We start from the raw sequence: 24,290 nt of genomic DNA on the forward strand, positions 1-24,290 counted from the left end.
CTACTAGATTTGGGAGCATTCAGCGCCAAGGTGTGTGTGTGTGTGTGTGTGATGCCAATGGGTTCATGTTTATCTGCACAAGAGAGTCCTATTCCACTGGCAGTGCTTCTCTACAGGGACTAGACAAGCCGTGTATGTTTGCATTTGCACCTCTGTGTCAGCAATGGATGCACCTGAAAGTAGCTGATTTCATTAGAAGGGGTGTCCACAAACTTTTGGACATACTGTCTATGTCAGGATTGGCAATGCGACATTATTTTACAAAATAAATAAAGTAAAAAAAAATGATCAGGTGAAGTTTCAAGCCTGTGTGAGGTATATCAGTTATACTAGTTTAAACCATATGTAGGGTTGGGAATGTTATGTTACAGTCCACTGTAAGTGTAAGGGGAGCTCGTCTCAGTGGCCGGAGTGGGACCTGTCAGCCCGGTTCAGTGGGAGTCCATGCCGTCGTTTAGCGGCGCTTCAACTCCGCCCACGCCTCTGAGTCTGCGCCGCTGGAGAGCGAGTGCGCATGCTCAGCATCAAGATGGTGGCCACCAGAAGAGGAACACGCGTGGCTTCGCCAGAAAGAAAATCAGCCGATGAAGTAGCAGTAAGCTGTCGCTATTTTTTAACTCTGTGATCTGTAACGCTTTATTTCAGGCAGTACTGGTGTCATGGCGAAACTGTGGCCGGTTTAGGCCTGAGCCGGACTTACACGAGGGCAGGTTTGGCTACTTGGAGCGCTAGCTAGTTTGCTAGCCCACTGCTGTGCTCTTACTGTACTAATAAAACTTGGGGTATGAATCTCAGAGTTGGGCTATTATGAGTCTTAAACAGGCACACACACACACACACTTGATACGGGGCGGCACCTCAGTGTTTTTGTTTTTCCAAGTATATGATTGGCTCTGTAAAGTTTGAGAGCTGGAGATGAGCTCATTTCACTTTTCAGGCAAGAACGGTTTGTTCCCTTTGGACTAAATCGATTTGATCTGTAGTAAATACCATCTCCTCAGACAGTATTGTAAGACGCCTAGCTAGTTCTGTCCCATTTGAGTCCTACATGCTGCTCCAGAAAGGCCAGGAGTAAGCTGAGTATTTTAGAAATGGGTACACAGTATGGCAACACGTGCCTTCCTTCTAAACCACGGGCAGCAAGGCAACGAGGCATCAGTTTCAGACACAGTCTAGAGGACTGGACCACACTGGGTGATCTGAACAGCTTGTCATATGAGCTTGGTTATTATACACTATATGTTAATAGGTTTGTGGATACCCCTTCCACCCATGCTGATACAGATGTGCAAATGCACACACACACACACACACACACACAAGTACGTCTACTCTCTGTAGAGACGCATTGTTAATAGAATAGGACTCTCTGGAGCAGATCAACATGAACCTGTTGGCATGCTGCCTAATGCCAAGTGTGGGCTAGTGGGGTATGAAGTTCCACAGCTCCATCCAATACTTTTAGGATGAGGTGAGGTGGTGATCATCCAACATTCTGACTTTAGTGATGCTCTTGTTGCTGAATGCAATCATATAATTACAGGAATCCTCCAAAATCTAGTAAAAAAAAAAAAAGCCTTCCCTGGACAGTAGAAACAGTTACCCCAACAAAAGCAGGATAAATTTGGGATTTAGGGAGAACCCATGCATGAGTGTCCCAATACATGTGTCCACATTGTGTATGTCTGCCTATTCACCATAGACCATGAATGGTGGCGTTAGTATAAATTACAAACAGTGTTTCAGCCTGGACTGATCTTTGAACGAGCCACATTACAAGCAGGCAGTAAGAATAGATGTCATAGGTCAGTCTTGAAGGCACAGTAATAAAAAAAAAAATATTGTTCTTGTCATTTGGGATTTTCATTGCTTTTGTTCAAATTGTGTTTAACAGGAGCCTACCCCTACGGTCAGGAAAACTAGAAGTAGAACAGTGATAGTGACCGAGCAGTCCCAGAGTGAACAGACCAGTGACTCCCAGCAGGATGATGCAGAGGTGCAGCACAAGACTCCCGCAAAGCCAGCAACTGCACCTAAAAGAGATACAAGAAGGTCTAAACGTCAACCAGCAGCTGCAAACCAACCAGACTCTACCCATGAAGCAGATGTGTCAGAGTCTGAATCCTGCTGTTCCGTGGCATCAGATGTTCTAGTACAATCAACTACAAGGAGCAGAAGGAGAACAGCAGGCCGTGAAAAGGCTGCTGCTGCAACAGAACAGGATGCATCTGAAGGCGAGTCTTCAGCAACTGCCAGCAAGAAGTCCAGAAGATCCGTCAGAAGCCAGAAGAAACCTGCCTCAGTTCCAGCCGAATCCGCCGCCTCAAAGGACAGTGATCATTCTGAGGCAGAATCTTGCAGCTCTGTAGCATCTCTGTCTAAAATGAAGGAGACCCGGATGATCACCAGGAGCCGCAGAAGGACTACAGGTCCCACTGAAGATGCTGATCCTTCTGAGGCAGATTCATGTTCCTCGGCAGTGTCTGGCCCTCAGGGATCCACTGTCCGCAGGTCGACGCGCAGCCGTAGAACAAAGCCCTCTGAGCCAATCCCTATACATTTGGAGGAAAGTGAACCTACCGAGGCTTCTGTGTCTTATAAAACAAGGCGGGCCAAAGGCAAGTCTGCCGATGAAGACCAGGTTTATGAGTCCGAGGGTTGTCATTCCGGTCCTAGCCTAAGTCCCTGGAGAAAAGCTGGAGTTACTGTGCTTGATTCTGATTCAGAATCGTTAGCAACTACCTACATTTCTCTTGATAGTCCATGCTCTCTTAGGGTTAGGCTCACTCCTTGCAGTAGCCGAACTGGTTCAGCTGGCAGCAACCGTGCTGTGCCTGCTTCCAGGACAAGAAGCAGTGTGAAAGTCACACACAATGTGTCTTATGCGCCTTCAGTGGCCTCCGAGGGTGAAATCAAGGAGGATCAGGCTGAAATCTTAATGGACACGACCAGTCAATCTGTAAATGCAGCTGTGTCTGACAGGGAGGACATTGAGGACATGGAGGAAGATGAGGAGTGCAATAAAACAGTCATTAGTGCAGATGGACAAGAATGTTCAATTTTAGATGATGTTAAAGCGGACCTTACTCTAACTCTTGATGAGGATATCAGCAATGACGGTGCAGAGGCACAGATGGAATCTGAGAGCAGTTCCATTCGAGGTGTCACTGTATCTGAAAATACTGAGAACATGGAGGACAACCATGGCACTAAAGAACAAGCAGATGCTGAGAAGAGTGTTAAAAGCATGGAGGAAAGTGAAAAGATGCCAAAGCCAGTGAAAAAGATCCATGTCATAGATGATCAGGCAAGTGCTGTAGTGATGAAGCCTGAAAAGGGGGTCATTGTGACTGAAGAGTGTCAGCCAAACCTGGTAAAAGACCATGATGTTGAAGAGCAGAAAAGTTCTGATCCAGTACAAACTGAAAAGAGTGTGAAGTTGGTTGATGAATCGGAAGAGAAAGTGGTTGAGAAGAGCGTAACAGTTATTGAAGAGGCTAATGATTCTGAAGCGACAATGGTCTTAGATGTGGCTCAGAAGATCCCGGCTAGCCAGACAATATCAGTGACATACAGTGGCCTGGCAGGTGAGAAGGTTGAAAATGAAAAAGACAAGGTAGAAGACATGAGTTCAGCACAGGACGAGGAGGGACCTTCTAGCTCAAAACCTGAAAAAGGAGTTGTAAGTTTGCTTGATAGCAGTGAGGATGAGGAGAGCGATGACGAAGGACTCTCAGACAAGGACTGCAAGGAGGTGGCTGGAAACCTGGAGGGTGAAGACGAAGTCATGTGCTTGGATGAAAACCAGCCTGGGCCATCGAGGGAACCTGATTCATCAAAAAATAATGGTCTGTTTGTTATTGATGCACGTCCTGGACTTCACTCTAGTGAGACGTATTACATTGATACCACGTGCAATGAAGAGGAAAACAAAATTGCTGATTCTAAAGCTGCTGAGGATGAAGAAGACTTTGTTGATGAAGAGGGAGACGATGATGATGACGAAGACTCGAAGGTGCTCTTCACTACCCGCAGACCAGCACGGTAAGAGTTTTTCTTTCCCATTTTCACAAATAATTACCATGGACAGATAAACATCTTTCATCTCCCTCTCTTTCTCTGTTTCAGGACGGAACTATCCAGTGCTATTGATCCAGGTCTAAAAGTAAAGGACCTTGGTGGATTGTATATCAGTTTTGATGGCAGCAAATCAAAGTCTGTCTCCAACAACCTGAAAAAACTCAAGGACCAGAAGAATCAAGATGAAGTAATTAACTTTGATTGATTTAAGGTGTTGAATTGATTATGAAGACATTATAGTGCTGTTCCCCAAATATTACATGATCGGGGGTCTCAAACTACCAGCCCACAGGACACGTCTGGCCCGTACGGCAGCTTTAGTTATCATAATTGTTTTTGAAATACCCAGTGATTTTCACCTGGCTAAACCCATGCAATGCACCAGTGCAAGCTCACCATTCATGGCATTGCTTTTGACTGAATCTCAATGTGCAGTTGAGGCAAGCTGTACTGAGCGTGTTCATCGTTTACAGGGGAACAACTTCTGAAAGACTGCATGCCTCAGGCTGCGCTTGACTGTGAATACAATGATCGAGCAGATCAGCGAGTTGTCTGATGGCATTTATGATCAGCTGTGCATCAAAGTATAAGGATTCACGGACACTTGATTAGAGTACAGAAGCGAACAATAGTGCTCCACTCCCTATATTTTTCAGAGGAATAAATGCCCTAATGGGGAATAAAATGTTTTTTAGATGGCTGAAGAATTGCCGTCTTTATGTCCAGTGCACAGAATGTCCAAAAATACCACTAAGGACACATTTCAGGGGCTGTGTAATGCCATTTACAAAGCTAGTTTCTTATAGAAACTAAGCTAGTACAATACTCACTTTAACAACATGGACAGCCCCCCCCATTTGGAGAACATTGCCTGACTAGTGGCCCCCAAATCATTTGAGTTTGAGATCCCAGATCTAGATACATCCCAAAGCTGAAATTTAGGCTTAAATCCAGACTGTGCTGTTGGTTGTTAATGTCAGGAACTTGTCATGGTACTCTAATATAGGTTTGATGGCAGACAAGAATGACTGGGTCATTTATTTACATACTCATTTGCTGGAGTTAAACCTTTTTCTGCTTTGTCAGACTAAGCATATGGGGATGCACTGTTAATGGCAGGAAAATACAGTGGAGCTAAAGCCTGATTTAAAGATGATGTGTTGGACCTACCATACTGGTAGTTCTAATGTGTGATGGAAGAGAATGGCTTGCTTTGAGCCTGCTGTAGGGGTTTCCTGTAACAGACACTGGAGAGAAAAAATGAATTCATTTTCAGAAAGCTTTTTGCGTGTCATTGCATATTTCTCAGAATCGGCTTACCACAGCCAAGAAATCTGAAAAATGGATGAATGTAAAAATACAAAGGCTCAGAAAGGTTTTTAGAAAAACGTTTTCAGTGCTGCATGCAAATGGGACTTTCAGCTGTTTCATTTCATTTATGCTTGTGTTTGTATAAATCTAAATCTCATTTTGCTGTTGCAGTTGCTGAAGAAAAGTGTGATTGTTGCTGACTTTGAAAAGCAAGATGCTGTGCCACCGTACAAAGAATCAAAACATGCTGCTAAACTGAAGCGTAAGGTGAGCACTGGGCAGTTCCTCATCCTGTGAGAACAACTCTACCCTTGTTCTTTGCACATGACGTAGCATTTGTTACCTAAGGGTGTTTAACTGTACAGTAATATTACTATAATATAAAGCACAATTATCTTTCTTAAAAATAACAAATGCTTGTATGTTTAGGAGGAGAAAGCTAAGACAACAGGAGATGGCTGGTTCAACATGCGAGCCCCTGAATTAACTGACGAACTGAAGAATGACCTCAAGGCACTACAGATGCGTTCAGCAATGGACCCAAAGCGCTTTTACAAGAAGAACGACAGAGAAGGATTCCCAAAATACTTCCAGGTGAGGACTTATTCTGTGCTATTTTATTCTTTTTAATTAACTTAAACTCATAAAATGTTACATTTGTGTTTGTTTACTCCATAAACTAATGTAAAAATACATTACCCAGATGACATGCTGGTAGTTTTATTTTGTATCTTTGTGTATGTAATTAGAGAGACTACATAGCCTAGCACCAGTTGCCTTAAATTAGTATTTACTGTTCTGCAGGTTGGCACCGTGGTCGATAACCCAGCAGACTTCTACCATTCCCGAATTCCTAAAAAAGAGAGGAAGAGGACTATCGTAGAGGAATTGCTCGCTGATGCAGAGTTCAGAAGGTAACTTGTCTATATATATATATATATATATATATATATATATATATATATCAATTTATATATTTACACATACAGTAATAATTTTAATAAAGAATAAGGCACAATACAGGGCAGCCAGTTAGAACAGAAGTCATTTACATATCCATCTGAAAGCTACAGTAACAAAAAATTATAGCCTGTACAAAAGAATAATGGTCATGGAGAATGTTCATGTAAAAATAAACTATGATACTATTTATTGTTTAAAACTGAATGTTGCCAGAAAACAGATAATACAAAAGAAATTCTCTTAATGGCTTGTTCATGATCTCCCTAGGATTGTAAACATTTCATGTTGTTGCATCTTATCTGCCTCTTATCTTCAGCGGCTCAAAGTATATTTGCCTTGTCCACTATATGAACTACTATTTAATGTTTCTTAGAGTTTTTTTGTGAAGTGTAACAATTCAATTTCCTTTCTTTTTTTCAGCTTTAACAAGAGGAAATATCAAGAGATCATGTCAGAAAAAGCAGCAGAGTCAGCTGGAAAGATGAATAAAAAGAAGCATACATTTCATAAAAAGAAATAATGTAAGATTTTCATTTTTACACCTTAGTGATGTTCTAATGTTTCTGTAAATACTAAGCAGAATGTTGGAGCTTCTGTACGCTTTATCAAATGTATGTACATTTTATTTTTTAACATTTTTAATGGAAAGAGTGATATTGAATGATGTTTTAGTATTTTAATACTTAGAGGGGAAAAAAAAAACAATTTTTAAAAAACAATGGAAAACAATTCTGGTCGTTTTTAGAACATCATATCTCTTTTTGTTTCCCTGACTGAAGACACTTGATTTCTCTGCCACCAGTCTGGGAGGATGACAGAGCATGATGGAAGATTTAATTTTTTTGCAAGAGCGCGTGCACACACATTTACAGCTGATCTCCAATAAATGACATAAAACCACTCTCCTGTGTTTCTGTATCTCTTAATATTCAGCTTCAACTATCTCTTAATATTCTTAACTTAACTTAATCAGACTTGAAGATTTAGATAAAGTGGCAGAATTTTCATGATTAGTTTTTAGCTCATGTAGAATGTCACATACTTCAGAGTTGCAGAAAGCTGTGATTTTGCAAAGCTTTAAAAATGAGGGCTTAAGTGTTAATCAAATGTTAGAATTTGCATACATAAACAGCACAGCCAGCTTAGATGAGTCAGTCAAGATGTCCAGATGCTTTAAGAATCACTGTGACTGGGACTTGATGCTTTTCTGTATAGGTTCTTGTAAATTTTGCCAAGGCTGTCCTCAAACACTGCTCTGTGGGACCTCCCTGTGTATTTGGCTGCTTTGTTGGTCCAGAATGTTCCGTTATCTAAATGAACAGATGGCTCTCCAGGAATAACCCTGCAACATGGAAAACATGGGTTACACTGTGCATTTGATTCAACAAGTAACTGAGTGATAGTGATTTCCACTGCAAAGATGAAGCCTCATTTTTGGGCTGGTTACATTAAATAAGCAGTTAAACTTTTTTGCCTTTTGTAAATTTATAAAAATATCCTATTCCATATTTAAATAAAGAAATAAAAAGAATAATTTCCTTTTAGTTTTGCAACTGTTACTAAATTTGTTTTTATACTGTTAGTGTTTGTCTAACTGGCAATGCAAACTTTATGCCATGTTTGCTGGATGTTCTTATATTCTAAGATGGGTAGGTTCCTTGCTGAAGGGCACCTCAGCTGTGAATGTTGGAATGAGGAGAAAGTGCTGTTCCTTTACTCCCCCTCCTTGTGCCTGTCCAGGAGAATCAAACCAGCGACCTTCAAGTCCCAAGCCCGTCTCTATGACCTTTGGGCCATGGCCAATTAAAAGTAATTTTACTTATTTTTTCCCCCCACCTGCTGGGTCAGTGTCATTTGCGCAAAAAACAAACAAACAAACAAAAAAAAAAACAACAACTTGCCAGCTGCATAAACAAAGAAAAATGAGTTTATGTTATGTACAATTCTCTGAATTACAGCACCTCTTTCCTCTTGTGTTGGTAAGCAAGAGTTGGAAAAGAAGCATTCAAGAGAACTCAGTTACTTGCTGGTCAGAAGCCAAGTTAGTTTTATTTTCTTAGCCAGGCTGCCTAGTCTATTCCCCCTGCTGGATCAATCAAACTAATGAAGCTACACCCTGGCTAAAGCTCTTTGTGTTCAGTGAAGGCATTAGTCTGAGACTAGGTTGCAAATACTGGTCATTTTATGCAACTCTTTATAAATCTGATGTCAGGAACGATGTTTTGAATAATTAATCAGTGGCAACTGCGCTGATGAAGTTTTATCATGTTTTATTACCGGTGGTAAAGTTTCACACTCAAGTGTGAACCATGTAGGATAAAGGCAGAAGCTGTTAACAAAAAAAGTATTTACACAAACTTTTTGTGAATTCTTGGGGCAGTACTGGCAAATTATTGGCTGGAATTAATTTCATTCAAATTCTTTGGCTATTGTTAATCAATACCAGTTCTCTGGGTCATTCATTAAATGTCTTAGATGTGGAACTATGCTGTAGTGTGAAACTGAAAAATAAATGCCCCTGTCAGGTTCATTTATACTGTTCTTCTTGTATGTCATAAATGAGCATCATGCCCTGCTAATAAAACAACTGCACATTCTGCAGTATAACTAAAGAAAATACATAATTACATACATTTTAAGCCAACAAAACTGAGCCTTAAACAATGTTAGTCCATGCTCCTGGGTATATTAAGCATGATTCATCATATCATTTAAAAGGCAGTTCTTGATTCTTATAGTCCATCAACATGCAAAGATGTTTGCCCACCTCTAAAACATCATGTGCTTTTTGATTATGTCGGCATGCACCAGCAGGCCAGGAAAAACAATCCCGACCAATTATAAGTTGCACCTCCCCTCCCACCAGCTCGTCTGAAATGATCCAACACTGAGCACAACACTATGCTAGCTTTACGTGAAGACAAATATTCCAAGCAGAGCAGCAAAACACAGTGAGGTAATGTATTTTTCATAGCTTTGAACTTGCACACTCTCAAGGACCATGTATTTACACATTTATTTTATAAAACACTCTAGGCATCATTAAACACAACAGTCTGCAGTACCTTTTTGGGAAAACTACTTTGTAATTAATTATTAAAACAATTTGGAGCACAACTGAGGAACCAGGCAATGCAAGTTTATCTTTAGACTTCTGCATAATGTGTTTTAAATAAAATAAAACCCATAAAAATGTGCTTTTACTTTCCTTTCCCATTTACATGCGTTAGACTTTAATATACACTTGAGTCAGGCTTTACATAATTTAGCAGAAGAATGACTCTGTTTTTATGTGCAATTTTACATTAGGAAACTGAGCAGTTACCAACTAAACAAAATCAGATGCAGAATCAGAGAAGAAGAAAAAAGAAGAAGAAAAAACCTTCGTAACTTTGAATGGAAGTCAATATAAAAAGATTTCATTCTAATAATTTAAGAGGTTTTCTATTGGTACACTTATCAGGAAATTCTGACACAATTTAAAGAACAACGCTTTATATTTAATGTGTCAAAACATTAAAAAACTAAATATGAGTTTTTGTGGGACAGCGACATGCACACATATTCAGTTCTACACATGATTTAACAAAGTCAGGGGTGTTTACCTGTCAGGTTGTGCTTGGCTGTTACACAGAGAGTCAGGGCAGGAAGAAACCGGTGTGCACTGACTGGATTTGTTTTCTTCACTCTCTTTCTCCTACAGAAACACATATGCAGGGAGAGGGATGTCTTACAAATTCAGAACTTTATCAACTATTTCCTTTATTCATGATAAAAAACGATTGCAAAGAAGTTGACTGAGGCAGAAGATAGGAACCAGAATAATCAGGAAACTTCCATTTGACAACTGTATAAGGGGTAAAACATTTGTAAAAGTAGATCTTTTTAGCAACTTCATTAAAACTCTTAAAGCAAGTCCTCCATATTTCTTCATTTGAGTTTGGAGTGGATTACACATTTGCCTGATTTGCTTGGCAGGCAGCTGTGCTGCAGTGGCACCTTCCTTCATTCTGTTTAGTATCTGAAAATTCAAGCCTGTGAAGACAGCTTTCCACCAGCAGACCTCCCTCCCACTGAAAACACACACACATACACGTTCGCTCGCTTTGTTAATTTCAGGGAGGATTTGGAGGGGTTTTAGAGTAATTAGCACGCTTTTGCTTTGGTTTTTCCACCAACGTGTTCCAGCTACTGAAATGTGGGAGGTGACGCTTCTTAAAGGAAAATGTTTCAACAGTTCTTGAGCTGGAACTCCACAAGACAAGGGATTCAAGAGGCTATAAAAGATGAAGAAAACCCATGAATAAGCGCATAAGGTGATTACCACATTCATTTGCTAGGGAGAATTAATAAAAGAAATGTATACATGAACCAGAATTCAATCGATTAATTAAAGCATCCCAAATTTGCTTAATTTTTGACTATTTGACAATCAATTCTTTGTTTCTTGTAATTCTTCATTTTGACAGAGAAATCATGTGTACTGATGAACATTCACAACTGCAAAACAAAACATGACTCCACCTACGAATGAACAGTGTTCGGCCTAAAATGGACCCCTTTTGGTTTGGTTGGGGTTGGACATAAACATAAAGGTCAACTTTTGTCACTCAGAATTTACACTACCCTTAAGAGGATGTGGTGATCAGTTGTTACTTACAAATGAGAGCTTGCGAGTGGCATGTGTGCTTAAAATCCTCTGAACACGGCTGTGGATCTGCTCCCACTGCGACGGACTGTTTGGGCTGTGAAATCTGGACAGAAGTGAAATCATTGGAATGCTTGGTAATAAAAAGGGTCGAGATGATAATATAGCACAATGTCTAAAGTTGGTTGGCACAATACCAAAGTACCAGAATTACAAACATGGGACAGTTTCTTGGACTATGTTCTCAACAGTGAACCATAATTTCAACTGTTTTAGTCAGGGCCTATCCTCACTCAAGATTCAGAAACTTTGTTTCAGATGTTTTGGAATAATTATAACACAAATGTTAAAAATATTCCAAATTTATAGCTTAATTAAATATATTTGTTATTAATACTAAACTCTCCAACTTTCTAAATTTCTAAAGATTTCTAAAAGCTCTGTATTTCTGTCTTTTTTCTAAAGCCAAAATCTTTACTTTTTTAAAATTCTAACTTCATGGTCTTTGTTCTACTATGGTTTAATTCTGACTGCATTCTTTTGTATAACCATAATGTAATACCCTGTTTAACCACTAGTCTGTGCTATGTCCTTTGGAGTGGGACATGATGGTGGAAAATACTGGTAACGCAGATAGTTCCCTACCTTTGAACAAGTTCCATAAAGTGCATTAAGTTAATTCATGAATGTCTATGCACAAATGTATATTAGTCTTGTCAATCTCTTGTCAATGATGTTCCTCTAGTTCAGCTAACACAGCCAACATGGGCATTTTAAAAGGTAGGACAGATGGATCCAGATGCATCATTTACACTTTTCAACTCTCTCCAAGGTCAGGAATGTAATACAGAGGGACAGTTGACTTCATTTACTACGAAATAAAATGACATTTCTCTTGGAACACACACAGAGGAAGGCAGTTTCGTAAAGCAGAGTCACGACTGGCAGGAAAGCAAAATCCAATCTGTATGAGAGGTTGTACACCTCGGTGGTTTTTATCTTTAATGGACCTAATGTAGGCTGTGCTTCAGACAGTTAGCTGGGCCAAAGGATTAGCACACAAGAATCCAACAAGTGCAGAGAGGACAGACTGAACTTCACAAGGCATCATTTCACTTCCCATCAAAGACTTCCAAAAGACGTGCCTGATCTCTGATTGTCTGAATCTTCCAAGCTGGCCTTAATCTGCGGCCCTCTGACTCCGGTCATGCTTTCAATCCAGACAAAAGTATCATACATTTCCCACTATTTACTCTCCAATTTACTCTTCGGTTTAAAATTGTCTATTGATTTTAAATGTTTGCCTCTGTCCCTGCGGGAGAGAAGGTGGGGGTAGGAAAAAAAAAAAAAAAAAAAAAAAAGAGGTGGAGAGACAGGCAAACAAACAAACATTTGCTGGTTTAGCAGCCTGTTGTTCAGATCAATGACAAGGGTCTCTCAGAATTTATTAAACCGAGCGTCGGGTCAGACGCATTAGATCTCGCCGAAACACAATCAATACCTTTTCCCCTTGTTTTCTCAGGGATTTTTGTCTTTTTTCTTTAAAGTAATGAACAAACATGACCGGACATCACATCTCGTCATTTGAAGATGTAGGGTGAGGGGGTAAAATTCGTCTCACGTCATCTGAGATCAAAATATAGATTGAGAGCAGGGCTCCCTTTTTATTTGGCTTTGCTCTTATGAGCTTATGAGCATTTAGTCAATATCACATAATTGGAAATTCATAGGGGACACACCATAGGGTAGACCTCTCCATTCTTTTGCTATCTATATGTAGACTGAACAAGGAAAAAAGGACAACAAAATATAGATTTTAAAAAAGGGTGGAAAACACCTAACTACTGCATCACATATCTTTCTTTTTAGTCAATATATGTTTGAGGTGTTAATAACAGCCTTAATTGCATAAAGTGAAGTAACGTGAAGTAAAGTTAATATCTGACAGTAAGACTATGTGATACATACGCAACAGCAAACCAAATATAAAAGTTTAGTTTAGCTGAAATCAATGTACATTGCTGACTGTACCTCATGGTAAAAGAAAACATGAGATCAGAACAGGTGTACAAACTAAAAAGTAAGCAGACAATCTCTTCTGTCCTTTGTGCAACAGTGCACTTAATGGAAATCAATCTGTTCAATAAATGGAGCTCTGGCAAAAACCTCTGTGGAGAAGAACAGAACTCACTGTAGATCACGATCATTTCTAACCAGGTAACAACTACAATACAGTACACTGATATGCCTCTTGGTCCCTCTCATTGGTCATGGATAAAAGACATAACATATATGGACATATAGTGTATGTTAAGTTTAAATACAAGACTGTTTATGTTTTTGTGTTGTTCATAGCTTACATTCGCTCAATATTGTGTACATGAGACTACTTTTTTCCAAACCATTCAGGTTTGAAGAAACGATAATGTCAAAACTTCAAAAATTCAATCAAATCATGACCTCAGATTAAAATATTGTATAGAGCCTGTGTACTGCCACACCCTAAATAACTTTAGCATGACTGTAAAGGTGATACTGGTCCTACCTTTCCCTGAGTGAAGAGCGACTCAGTAGTGGACTCTCATCCCTGAGACTACTGGGTAGAGGGGTGGAGTGGTCGGTAGGTGATTTCCTGTGAGGAGGAGTTATGGATGTAGCCCCAGAGGACATACGAGGCATATCCAAAGAATGACGTCTTGCCTGGAAATGAAATTCACAATAAATAGTTGAGTCATATTATCCTATATAAAATTAGCGTGGTGTTTCACAGCTTGACTGAATATCTGTAACTTACTGTAGAAGACTTTGCCCTGAAGCTTCCATAAAGTGCAGGATCTATGGAGTCAAAAACACCTTTAAGTAAAAGTGGAAAGTAAAAATAAAAAGGTAATAAACATATACATATAAGCTATGATAAGAAGATGAAAAAAGGATAGCAATTCTCCTAATTAACTGCAGGGATATGTTTGTAGTTATTTAAGAGCATCATGACACAGGCAGCTGATACTGTTTGTCACATTCATCCCAATATTATCTGTATAATATGGATTTTTTTTAAAGAACAGTCACAAGTTGTGCTACTCCAAGTTTTTATTTTGTACTCCCCCACCTCCCTACCAAGTGTCACAAAGGGGTTCTTTGAGGCAAAAAAGAAAAGTTTGCTTCTTTAAAGATTCATGCTTTAAAATAGGTTTAAAGAGAGGTTTGTCTGTGTGAAGGACCAGATTCAATGAATCTAGTAGTTCTTCCTAGAATGAGGTTTGAGCAACTCTGGTCAAAATTTATGTGTCTACTTAACTCAGTAGAAGAGGGCATTAAAAAATAAGACAGGAGCTCTCAAATAACTTTTACAAATGTCTCAGACCTTAATGAGCATGTTCACTGTAATTATTAGGAAATTCATAATAATGAACATAATAATAATTGTATTATTAATACCCACAAAACAGCAGGCCATAATAAGATAGCAATGTGTTTATAGTTAGCCAATTTCTCAATGCCTAATGGATTTAAGAAATGGCAGTTATCAGGAAAAGTTGAGCTCTGAAAGACCAAGAAAGCTGGCTGTAGGATTGCTAAAAAGGCAATTCCAACCCATGTTTGACTGCAAAAGACCTTCAGAAAGATTGAACTGACTCTGGAGTGGTGGTGCCCTGTTCTTCTGTGCCTGATGCAAGCCTGGTGCATTTTGGAAGCAAGTCCTGTGGACTAAGGAATTTAAGAACATTTTGGCCACAATGTCCATAGGTATTTTGAAAGAAAAAAGAATTTCATGAAAAACCACAAGGAACATGTATTGATTGCTAGATGAATTCAATTAAATACCAGCAAATTCTGGAAGCAAAAATCACACCTGTACCTTACATCAGTAATAAGAACCTAAACAGAAACACAATGATCAAAATCCACAACGGCGCACCTGTATAAGTGCAAGCTGCAGCTTTTGCCATGGCTCTCACAGCCCCCCACCATAATAATCATTGAATATCCACAGCTAGACCTCAAGTGAGCAGTGTATGCAAGATGCACAAAGTACATCACAGAGCTAGAACTCATTTGCAATGGAGAATGAGCAAACATTCCCAAAACAAACAGTGTTTACAAGCTGTAGTATTTGTCAAAGGCAGTATTACTGTATAAGTTATAAGTACTGACCATGCAGGGTGTCCAAAACGTTTGAAACTCAGATCATCTTTTACTCTCTAAGCTATTCCCAGTAGCAGAAATTTTGCTGTAGTCAACACTGTAGTTATGTAAAGACCTATCCAAATACTGCTTTCTTAGAGAACCAAAACTGGTTCTTCTATGGCATTGCACTTTGAACTTAATTTAAAGTAGTGCTGGGTGAGATGACCCTAAATTAGTTTCATGATTAACTGAACATTTTAGTAGTCTCTATTATGTTTAATAAATGATTATATAAGCTGCTCGAGTTGCTCAGTTGACTTTTGCTTGAGTTTTCCTTCATGTTGCTTCCATGTAGCAAACTGGATGAGGCTGAGTTGTACGACTACACACGCAGTAGTATGTTTTTTTAAGGGGACAGTACATGAAAACACAAACACAAAACACCTAAAACATTTTTAAATAATCTCCATAGACAAGATTAAATTGATTACAGGTTCTAAATGTTGCGTTCGATAACTTTTTGATTACTTGCCCAGCCCTATTTTAAAGAGTGTAGACCTGTACCTAAAACACAAGATAAATCACTAGTGCAAACAATCAAGTACAGATGACCTGACTGCATGAATGTCTACCAGATTAATGCTAAACCTTCTAGGCTTTAATTTTTTACTTACAAATATATTAATCTTTTATACAGTATAATATAATAGATTATATAGTAGAATCAATATATCCGAACCTGTGAGGTCTGCAGCAAAACTCACAGATGTCTGGTGAAAAGAGCTTCCCTTAGGTGAAGATGGAAGAGCTGGAGGGGATGTGGAGGATGCAGTTAGCGAGGAGTCTGGACTATGGGGGACCTGCAAACAAAGAAATCAATCAGCTTTGTCCTTTCTTCAAAAGAGAAATAATCTGTAGACTCTGTTTTAGCAGGTGAAGACATGTACACCAACATTCAATTGACACAGGGGCGTTATTTATTCATCTGAATTTGTCTTTCATTTAGAAGTTAATCACTTCTCGGAGAAGGTTAAAGCGTGACGAGTTTGTTTCATCTAACCGACTCAGTCCAGGTGCCTTGGTGTCAGGCCTATTTTCAGAGTTCAATTAAAGTGCGGCTACTGAAATTAAACAGCCATATGATGAAACGCTCCGTTTGCTTTCATACAAACAAGAATGCTGACTTTAAACAGACATTGATAATACATTCACAGAGCTAATCCGCCAAAATAGTGAGCATGCATTTGTTAATCAGGGTCTGACTCTTAATTACTTAGGTTAATTGTCGCCTCAGGATTTGCTCCGAAAAAGCTACTCCTTTTTTTTTCTCTCCAAAGGCCCAAGAATGGAAAATGCCACGCTGATATCACATGACTTGGATCTGAATCTCGCCTTTCATAGCATGACAGCTTTGATATTTACACCTCCGGACTTGTTTTAGCGAAAACACTCCAAAGGAAACAGGAGGGGGTACTCTCTCTGCATTTCGCTCATGAAAGAGGCTGACAGACTGAGCTGGAGATGGGGTTGACACTGCAGTCTAAATCACTTGCTAGCAGCATAGCTTTTTAAATGCACGAAAGTTATAATATAAAAGACTATTACATGCTGAAGGCAGGCCAACTTGTAGAAAAGCATTGCCAAAAGAATCAGACTCTCTGGAACAGATAAACATGACCCTATTGGCACCATGCCTAATGCCAGGTGTAGGCTAGAGGGGTATAAAGCCCCCCAGCATTGAGCTGTGGAGCAGTGGAACTGTGTTCTCTGGTGTGATGGAGCTCCATCACACCAGTTGTGAGTTGATGAGTTGTGGGTGAGGTGGGGTGATGATTCTCCAACATCCTGACCATACTAGCGCTCTTTTAGCTGAATGCAATTGAAACCTTACAGCAATGCTCTGAAATGATCATGATCAGTAATTATCAACAGCCGCTTTGGCAAGTACCGCAGCTTGTAAACACTTTTTGTAGCAGCTAAGAGTTTTTCAGTTTTTGTTTAGGGGATTTTCACCCATTCTTCATTGCAATAGGCTTCTACTTCTGTGAGGTTCTTGCATACATGACTGTTTTATATAGAGAAGTTTTAATAAATGTTCTTTTTTCACTCTCAAATTGAACAACAGAAAAAAGAATACATCAATCTCGCTTAAATCTTGCTAGAATTTTTATTTTTAACTTTTAACTTGGCAAAAAAGACAAGCATGGTGTTACCACAAAAGGAGGTTGAGGTGCTGTCTCTTTCTTGAAGGTGTAGGGCCCAAGCTGGAGGTAACTGAGGCGTTGTCTTGCGTCCTCAGACAGCTGGCACATCCTGCGGTGGGTGTAGGGTGACGGGGAGCGGGTCTGCGAAGCTACTGTGGGTTGTTGGTAACCACACGGTGGCGCTGTGCTTGGCTTCATCTTCCGCTTTCCTGTAGGGCTTGTTCTTACACAACAGGGCTTAGTATGAGAAGGGTTAGATGCCTAGAAAAAGAAAATAGAAGAGCATTTTAATTAAAGATTAATTCACTTTATGGACGAAAGTATTGGGACACCTGCTCATTCCTTGTTTCTTCTGAAATTAATCAGGGTAGTTTATTCTGCTTTTGTTGAAGTAACTGTCTCTACTGTGCTGGAAAGGTTTTCTACTAGATGTTGAAGCATTGCAGTGACCATTTGATTGCATTCAGCCAACAACAGCATTAGTGGGGCCAGGATGTTAAATGATCGCCACCCCACTTCATCCTAAGAGTACTGGATGGAGCACAATCATGCCAGAAAACACAGTTCCACTGCTCCACAGCTCAATGCTGGGGTGCTTGATATCTCTCTAGCCCATGTCTGGCATGTTTGTCTGAGTTCTATTCTATTGGCAAGATTTTTCTACAGGGACTAGAGAAGCTGTGTGTGTGTGTGTGTGTGTGTGTGAGTGTGTCTGTGTGCACATTCGCACAGCTGTGCCAGCAATGGGTGCAACTTAAAGTAGCTGAATGCATTCATTAGAAGGGGTGTCCACAAACATTTGAACATATAGTTCATTAAAATTACAATGATAAATGATTTTATTGTAATTCTTATTCTCAACACTTTTCTTACTTTTACACCATTCTAACGACCCAAACACAAAGCCAAGCCCAGTCCTAATGCATGTAGCCTGCCATAAAGCTTTTCTCCTTGTTCCAGTCTCACCTTTGCAGGCGAATGACTTCAATAACTCTAATCTTGGCTAACATAATTCTGAGCGGCAATAACTAGGTTCCTGCGGGCGCTGCTTAGATAAATACATTTTTAAAAATGTTAATTGCATTTGATGGTCGGTTTCAGACTAATATGATAATGGCATTACATGGATGTAAAAAAAAAACAAAAAAAAACAAAGATAATTTAAATGCTAATTGGAACATCCTGGCATATTAAGTCATTTAAAAAAAAAAAGCAGAGAAAAATAAATCCTGATAGAGATTGCTATTTGAAGGGAACAGATCTAATGAAATTAAACTAAGTAGCTCTTTCCCTTTATTGTCCTTTCCTTCTTTCTCTTTTCTTTTCTCCTCTCTTCTTTTGGTGGAGGCACAAAGAGTCCATTTTAAAGCGTGAGTCGCGCTTGTCTGATGTGATTAGTGGCTCTGCTGGTGTTGGTAACGGAAGATAAAGCCGGATGTCCTTGAAACAACAAAGCCAGCGCCACAAGTAGCTTATTAAAGCAGAAACAAGCTCTGTTCAAATGCATGCAAATCATGCGGAGAAAGCCCATTTAAGAGCATGCCGTGTCAAGTCCAAACCAGAACCGGCCACAAAAAGAGCACATGCACAAAAAACACAAGAACCAGAGAAAGTGACAGTAGAACTGCGGAACTGGACAAGACAGGGTTCCCAAAAAACTTTCAACGGCAGGTTGTGATCACTTGGGCCAAAGTCATGTCAAAAACTTCACTAAATCAATTTAATAGGGGTTTCATAGTTTACTAAAGCTGTTAAAGTAAAGCTGAAAAGTTTCAGAAAGTAATCCCTTCTTCCCTTAATGGTAGAGAGGAATTCCTGACAGTTTATGATGGCAACATCCTTCAGGGATCTGCTACTTGGCCATTAATGTCTATTAAGCCTCATCTGTATAATTTCTATACAGACTGTAATTTTGGTCTCTAGTATTCAAGCCATTGTCTGCCATAATAATCAAAAAGTTTTTCTTTAAGAAAACCGACTCTGGAACAAAAGCACTTTTCTAGTGGCTCCGTTCATGTTTGTGAGCTCTCTGATAAATGGATGAGCACTTTAGTCTGACGCAGTCTGCCTCCTAAAAGCACGTTCAAGGATACGCGCATCAGAAGCCATTACACCGCTAAACCGATAGCATCACTGGCACAACAGAAACCTGAAAGAGTCATGGATATTCTCCATTTGAGACATTAAAATGGAAATTTCACGCAGTTGTCTTCAAGCTGCCCTTTATGCAAAGGACATGGCCACGAGAACGCTAAAGGAGAATCTATGATTCAAGCACTGATAGGCCATCTGTTTTTCCAAACAAAACAAATAAAAGATGGAGTCTCACGAGCTAGATATCAGCCTCAGTGATCTTGCTGTGTGTAATTACCTCCACAGCAAAGGCACATCCCTGAAGGTGCTGTTAAACCATTGGGATGTCAGTAGCCAAAGTGATGAAAGATATATAGGGGCAGACAATTAGTTTGACTGACAGGGCTATTCTATATGAGTCGCCGCATAATTTTGCGAATGTCTCTCAAAAACCATTTCCCTCTCAAATCTCCCTTGCATTACATATTAAATCAGGGCACTATACAATAATAACATGGTTAATATTACTAGAATCTAGAGGTGTAACAGTTGGGTTTGGTTTGGTACAACAAAGAAAACAGACAGCTGTGCAAAGAAGAGTTTGTTCCATTTAGTGCCGTTTATTCTGCCACGAGATAGTTAATGCATCCTGTAGTTAATTAAGCAATAAAGTGTAAACGTTGGCATGCTGGATATGTTTCTACATACACTCACAGGCAACAACATCAGCACACTGTCCTCTTCCAATCCAACATGATTTCATGAGTTGAAATAAGTTCATTTAAATGTTAAAAAAGCCGGATGTCATTTCACTCAAAGAGGGGGCAAGCAAGACTACAGTGAGCAACAGTACTAAAGCAATGCAACAACGCAATTCCAACATCCTACAGAGCTTAAGGTTCCTGGTGGCACATGTGCTTGTGAAGTTACTGTATTTACCATAAAGACGTTGACCGTGTATTCTCCATGCGATTGCGTGTACCAAACTGTGATCCCCATACCAGGATGTTTCCGTATGAATACATGTACTGTCACACCCCTACTAGAATATGTAATCATCTTTTTAGAAATCCTACATTCCCTGTCATCTAAACAGATCACAAATAAAAAAAGAGAGAATGTGAGAATGTTTGGAATTTGGAAGGACGATGCCCACCACTACGTAACAGATGGAATCCGTTCAATTGCATCATTAATCGAAGGAGTTACACACACACACACACACACACACACACACACACACACACACACACACACACACACACACACACACACACACACACACACAGGAACTGAATCTTCAACCACCTGGGGGTGGCAAAAATGTCATTTATCGGCATTAAATGGCGTGGTTGGTGTGGCGCAACAGATAACACCACTACCTGCCAGGGAGCTACCACACCACGTGGGAGACTGGGGTTCAAATCCCGGTCTGTGTGCTGCGCTACACCAATAAGAGTCCTTGGGCAAGACTCCTAACACTACATTGGCCCACCTCTGTAATACCAGTAGCCTTGTAAGTCGCTCTGGATAAGAGCATCAGCTAAATGCCATAAATGGAAATGGAAATGGTTATTGTTGGACAACTCACTTGTGTAATTAAGCTTCTACTAAAGAGTATGTATGTGGGAATGTTTGTAAAACTGCTACAATACAAGAAGCAACTACAACACACACTTTCATTTTCAGCGTGTAGACATCAACGTCTTTGCACTTAAGCTTGTGTAACTGCACAGGCAAATCCCAAAACAGCAAAGTTCAGATCGAATTTTCTTTTTAAGGTTCCTAAATTGCAAATCTCTAATCTCTACTAAACTATGTGGAAAAAAACAAGACTTACTGAGAAGGTTGACTTGCTACCTTTCAAATCACACTCCTCAATAACAGACGCAGTGGAAAATTCCACTTTGGGCGAGATCCCCTGAGGGAACAAGAGAAGATAAAAAAAGAAAGAACAAAACTTTTAAAATGATGCAAAGACAGAGGGCAACGGAAGATAATGACACTCTTGGCAGATCAATTTGCCCAAACAATCTATGTCCTCAAGCAAATAGCAGGAAAAAGGCACTGGCTTTTAAGATGCATCAGAGATATGACAGCACAGAGAGTGGAAGAGATGCACACCGGGAAGGAGACAGATTTCTTCATCAGAATCTCTCTTTCTGAGCCAGGGGTTTGGGGAGTCAGCCGTGGGCCTGGGTAGAGGAAGTCTCTGGTGTTCTCCTGAAGAGTGGCCAGAATTTCACCCTCTGTGTAAAGCGAGAGGGCAAAATGAGGTTCATGTTTGGCTTTTAATGCTAATCTAAGAACTTCTTATCATCAACATGGCATCACAAAATCAGGCTTCTCATTCTTTTTACAAAGAAGAATTTTCCCAATAGATAGATTTTTCAGGGAAGGCTTCTACAAGATTTTGATGCACTGCTGTAAGGATTTGACTGCATTCAGTGACGAGCATTAGTGAGGTCAGGATGTTGGATTCCAGGAGTAACCAGTTATTTTCCAGGACATGTGGGATCCCTGAAATCAGCCATTTAAGAAGTCTAAATGCCTTCAGCGTAGTGGGAGACAGTAATAGGATGTCAAAAGCCCAACTACATGCTGTTGGCAGCTGGGCATCATCATGAAAGCCATTTGTATTAACGTGATGTGGTGATCCCATTGATGGCCACAAAAACACTATTTACAACAGTGTCCCTGGAGTTCACGGTAATTACATCTAACAACGGTAATTATTACCAGCGCTGATGTTGCATTGAGACGAGATTACAATATTAATCAAATTTACAGGATTTACAACAAGAGCCAGGGAAAACCAGAGAACAGCATCAGATACTCAGCTGCCCGGATGTCTGAGTTTCAGTAAACAGCAAGTGAGCAGACTCAATCAATCTAAAGTCAGGATTAAGGTACAATACCATGACCTATAATACAGCCCTGCAGTGGATGGAGCAGGTGATCCTTACCTGGGGGGACAAGCTGGATGAGCTCGAAACAGGTTGTATCATCTGCAGGGAAAACAAAAAGGTGTAGAAGTGTTTATGAGTTTATCGATCCAGACTTTATGCGGATGTGGAGTAGAAGCAGAGAACCAAGCACAACACAAATAGCTCTTACTCTCCAGATGATCAGCTATATCACCAGGGTCAACTGCTCCTGAGAAGATCTAATAAAGAGGGAGACAGAAAAAAAGACAATTATTTTTTTTGATTTCCAATCAATCTTTGTAAAATATGAGTTACTGCGATTATGACACATAGGAGAACATTACTCAACACACAGAAGCAATACTGCATACCACAGACATACCATTACCTGAAAGAATTAAGACATCCCATTAAAACTTATGTCTTTTTTCTTTTACATTTAAAATGTCACACTGAGAAATGGAAGTAATATAATTACATGATTTTTTAAAAAAATGTAATTAATAGAAATGCATTTTTTGTCAGGAAAAAGTTAGAACACCCCCATGTTTATAACTACCCTCAAATGTCTAAAATTAGAGTCTGCAGATGATTAGAACATGGTTAGAGGGGTTTGGGGGGTCTAAATTACTATTCTATTGCTCCTGATTGTTAATGTGAGTGGCATCACCATGGCCAGATCCAGGTTGTAGATGCATTTTGGAGTCCGGAAAGATCTCAGAATAATAAGAAATCAGCCGCTCCACTGTCCGCATGCCCAGAGTGGACCATGATGTGTAAAGAAGTCTCCAACAATCCTAGAATGTCATCATGGGGCCTACAGGTCCCTATAGCCCTACAGCTCTTACCACACTTCATGTCAAAGTACATCATCTACAATTAGAAAGAGACTCCACAAGATTGTATTGGAGGTATGCAAGAAGAAACCCCTTACTGTATATTAAAAAAAACACATAAAACATCAGGAAAATGTGAGACCAAAAGCTGTCCAAAAGCTCAAAGCTAAAACATCACACAGCTATAGTTATTTCCACCAAAGGGGAGGAAATACCAGCTGTTATGGGATAAGGGGTCCTAACTTTCTCCTTTACAAGAACATTTCAGAACATTAGCTATACATTTTACAGCATATTAATGTAATATATCACATCAATCTTTCAATATTGTTAAATGAAGATCAAATGCCTATATGTTTAAATATAAAAAATAAAATACAAAAAGGAGTTTTCAAGGGGTGACCTAACTTTTTAGACCACTGAACTTCGAGCTGATTTGATGACACTCTGCATGTGAGCTGCTCTACTGCACAGTCTTACCTTAGTAAACACCATCTTTTCGTGCAGCAGAAGGGGGAAAACGGGGGATACACACTTGGTTTTCTGGTACCGTCCCATCATTCGGACACTCAGGTAAACGTCCTCTCGGGACGGTAACAGAACCCCCGGACAGGTGACCTAAAAGGTTACAGCGAGAGAATCGGATGTGACTTAAAGGACCAGCTTCCTAATAACGCAGCTAGCTAGCTGGCTACGGTTGTACAGCTGTCAGATGCTAAGACACAACTTGGGAGTAGTGCTAGCTAAGTTAGCTAGCCATTTAGTTTTTTTTTTTTTTAGCGAATTAGTAGACTTTTACCCACTGCACTGAACTAAAAGTCGAAACGTTTAAACATAAAAAGTCAGTCATATTCAGCACAGAGCTAAACCTTAGCTAGCAACATCCGCTAACGTTGCCTCCCAGCTAGCACTAGTTAGCAAGAGTCGCTGTCAGTAAGTAAACACAGTATCTAAGCAGCTGAGTAACGGGACAGTGGGGACAGTGGGGACAGTGAGGACAGTGAGGACACAGGGGCATGTGTGAACTTACAGCGTGCAGTTTTACTTCCACGGTGCATTTCAACGCTTTCTGTCCTGCTCTGGAGGGTAAAGGCTTGCTAGGCAGCGTCACTCGTCCCAT

The 24,290-nt window shown here is 39.9% G+C and overlaps 2 protein-coding genes across 3 annotated transcripts; one reads left to right on the forward strand and one right to left on the reverse strand.

Moving 5' to 3' along the window:
* Positions 1-514: 514 nt before the first annotated feature.
* On the forward strand, positions 515-7,255 carry dnttip2 (deoxynucleotidyltransferase, terminal, interacting protein 2). Of its 2 annotated transcripts, XM_072681647.1 has the most exons (8): positions 515-595; positions 1,895-4,044; positions 4,129-4,267; positions 5,563-5,658; positions 5,821-5,985; positions 6,196-6,305; positions 6,775-6,875; positions 7,134-7,255. In XM_072681647.1, the coding sequence occupies exons 1-7, from the start codon at positions 515-517 to the stop codon at positions 6,872-6,874; spliced, it is 2,841 nt and encodes a 946-aa protein (XP_072537748.1). In that variant the 3' UTR covers position 6,875; positions 7,134-7,255. The 2 variants fall into 2 exon arrangements, with proteins under 2 accessions (XP_072537748.1, XP_072537747.1); XM_072681646.1 differs by having other exon boundaries at positions 6,775-7,255.
* spata6 (spermatogenesis associated 6) lies at positions 6,382-24,290 on the reverse strand. The gene is made up of 13 exons (XM_072681648.1): positions 24,201-24,290; positions 23,651-23,788; positions 22,525-22,573; positions 22,374-22,415; positions 21,532-21,656; positions 21,248-21,328; positions 17,344-17,595; positions 15,870-15,990; positions 13,797-13,837; positions 13,548-13,702; positions 11,015-11,108; positions 9,960-10,051; positions 6,382-7,696 (listed from the first exon to the last, which is right to left on the reverse strand). Exons 1-13 carry the CDS (start codon positions 24,288-24,290, stop codon positions 7,528-7,530), a joined length of 1,449 nt encoding a protein of 482 aa, XP_072537749.1. The 3' UTR covers positions 6,382-7,527.

The sequence above is a fragment of the Salminus brasiliensis genome, chromosome 6, assembly GCF_030463535.1.
Source record: "Salminus brasiliensis chromosome 6, fSalBra1.hap2, whole genome shotgun sequence".
Taxonomy (NCBI): domain Eukaryota; kingdom Metazoa; phylum Chordata; class Actinopteri; order Characiformes; family Bryconidae; genus Salminus; species Salminus brasiliensis.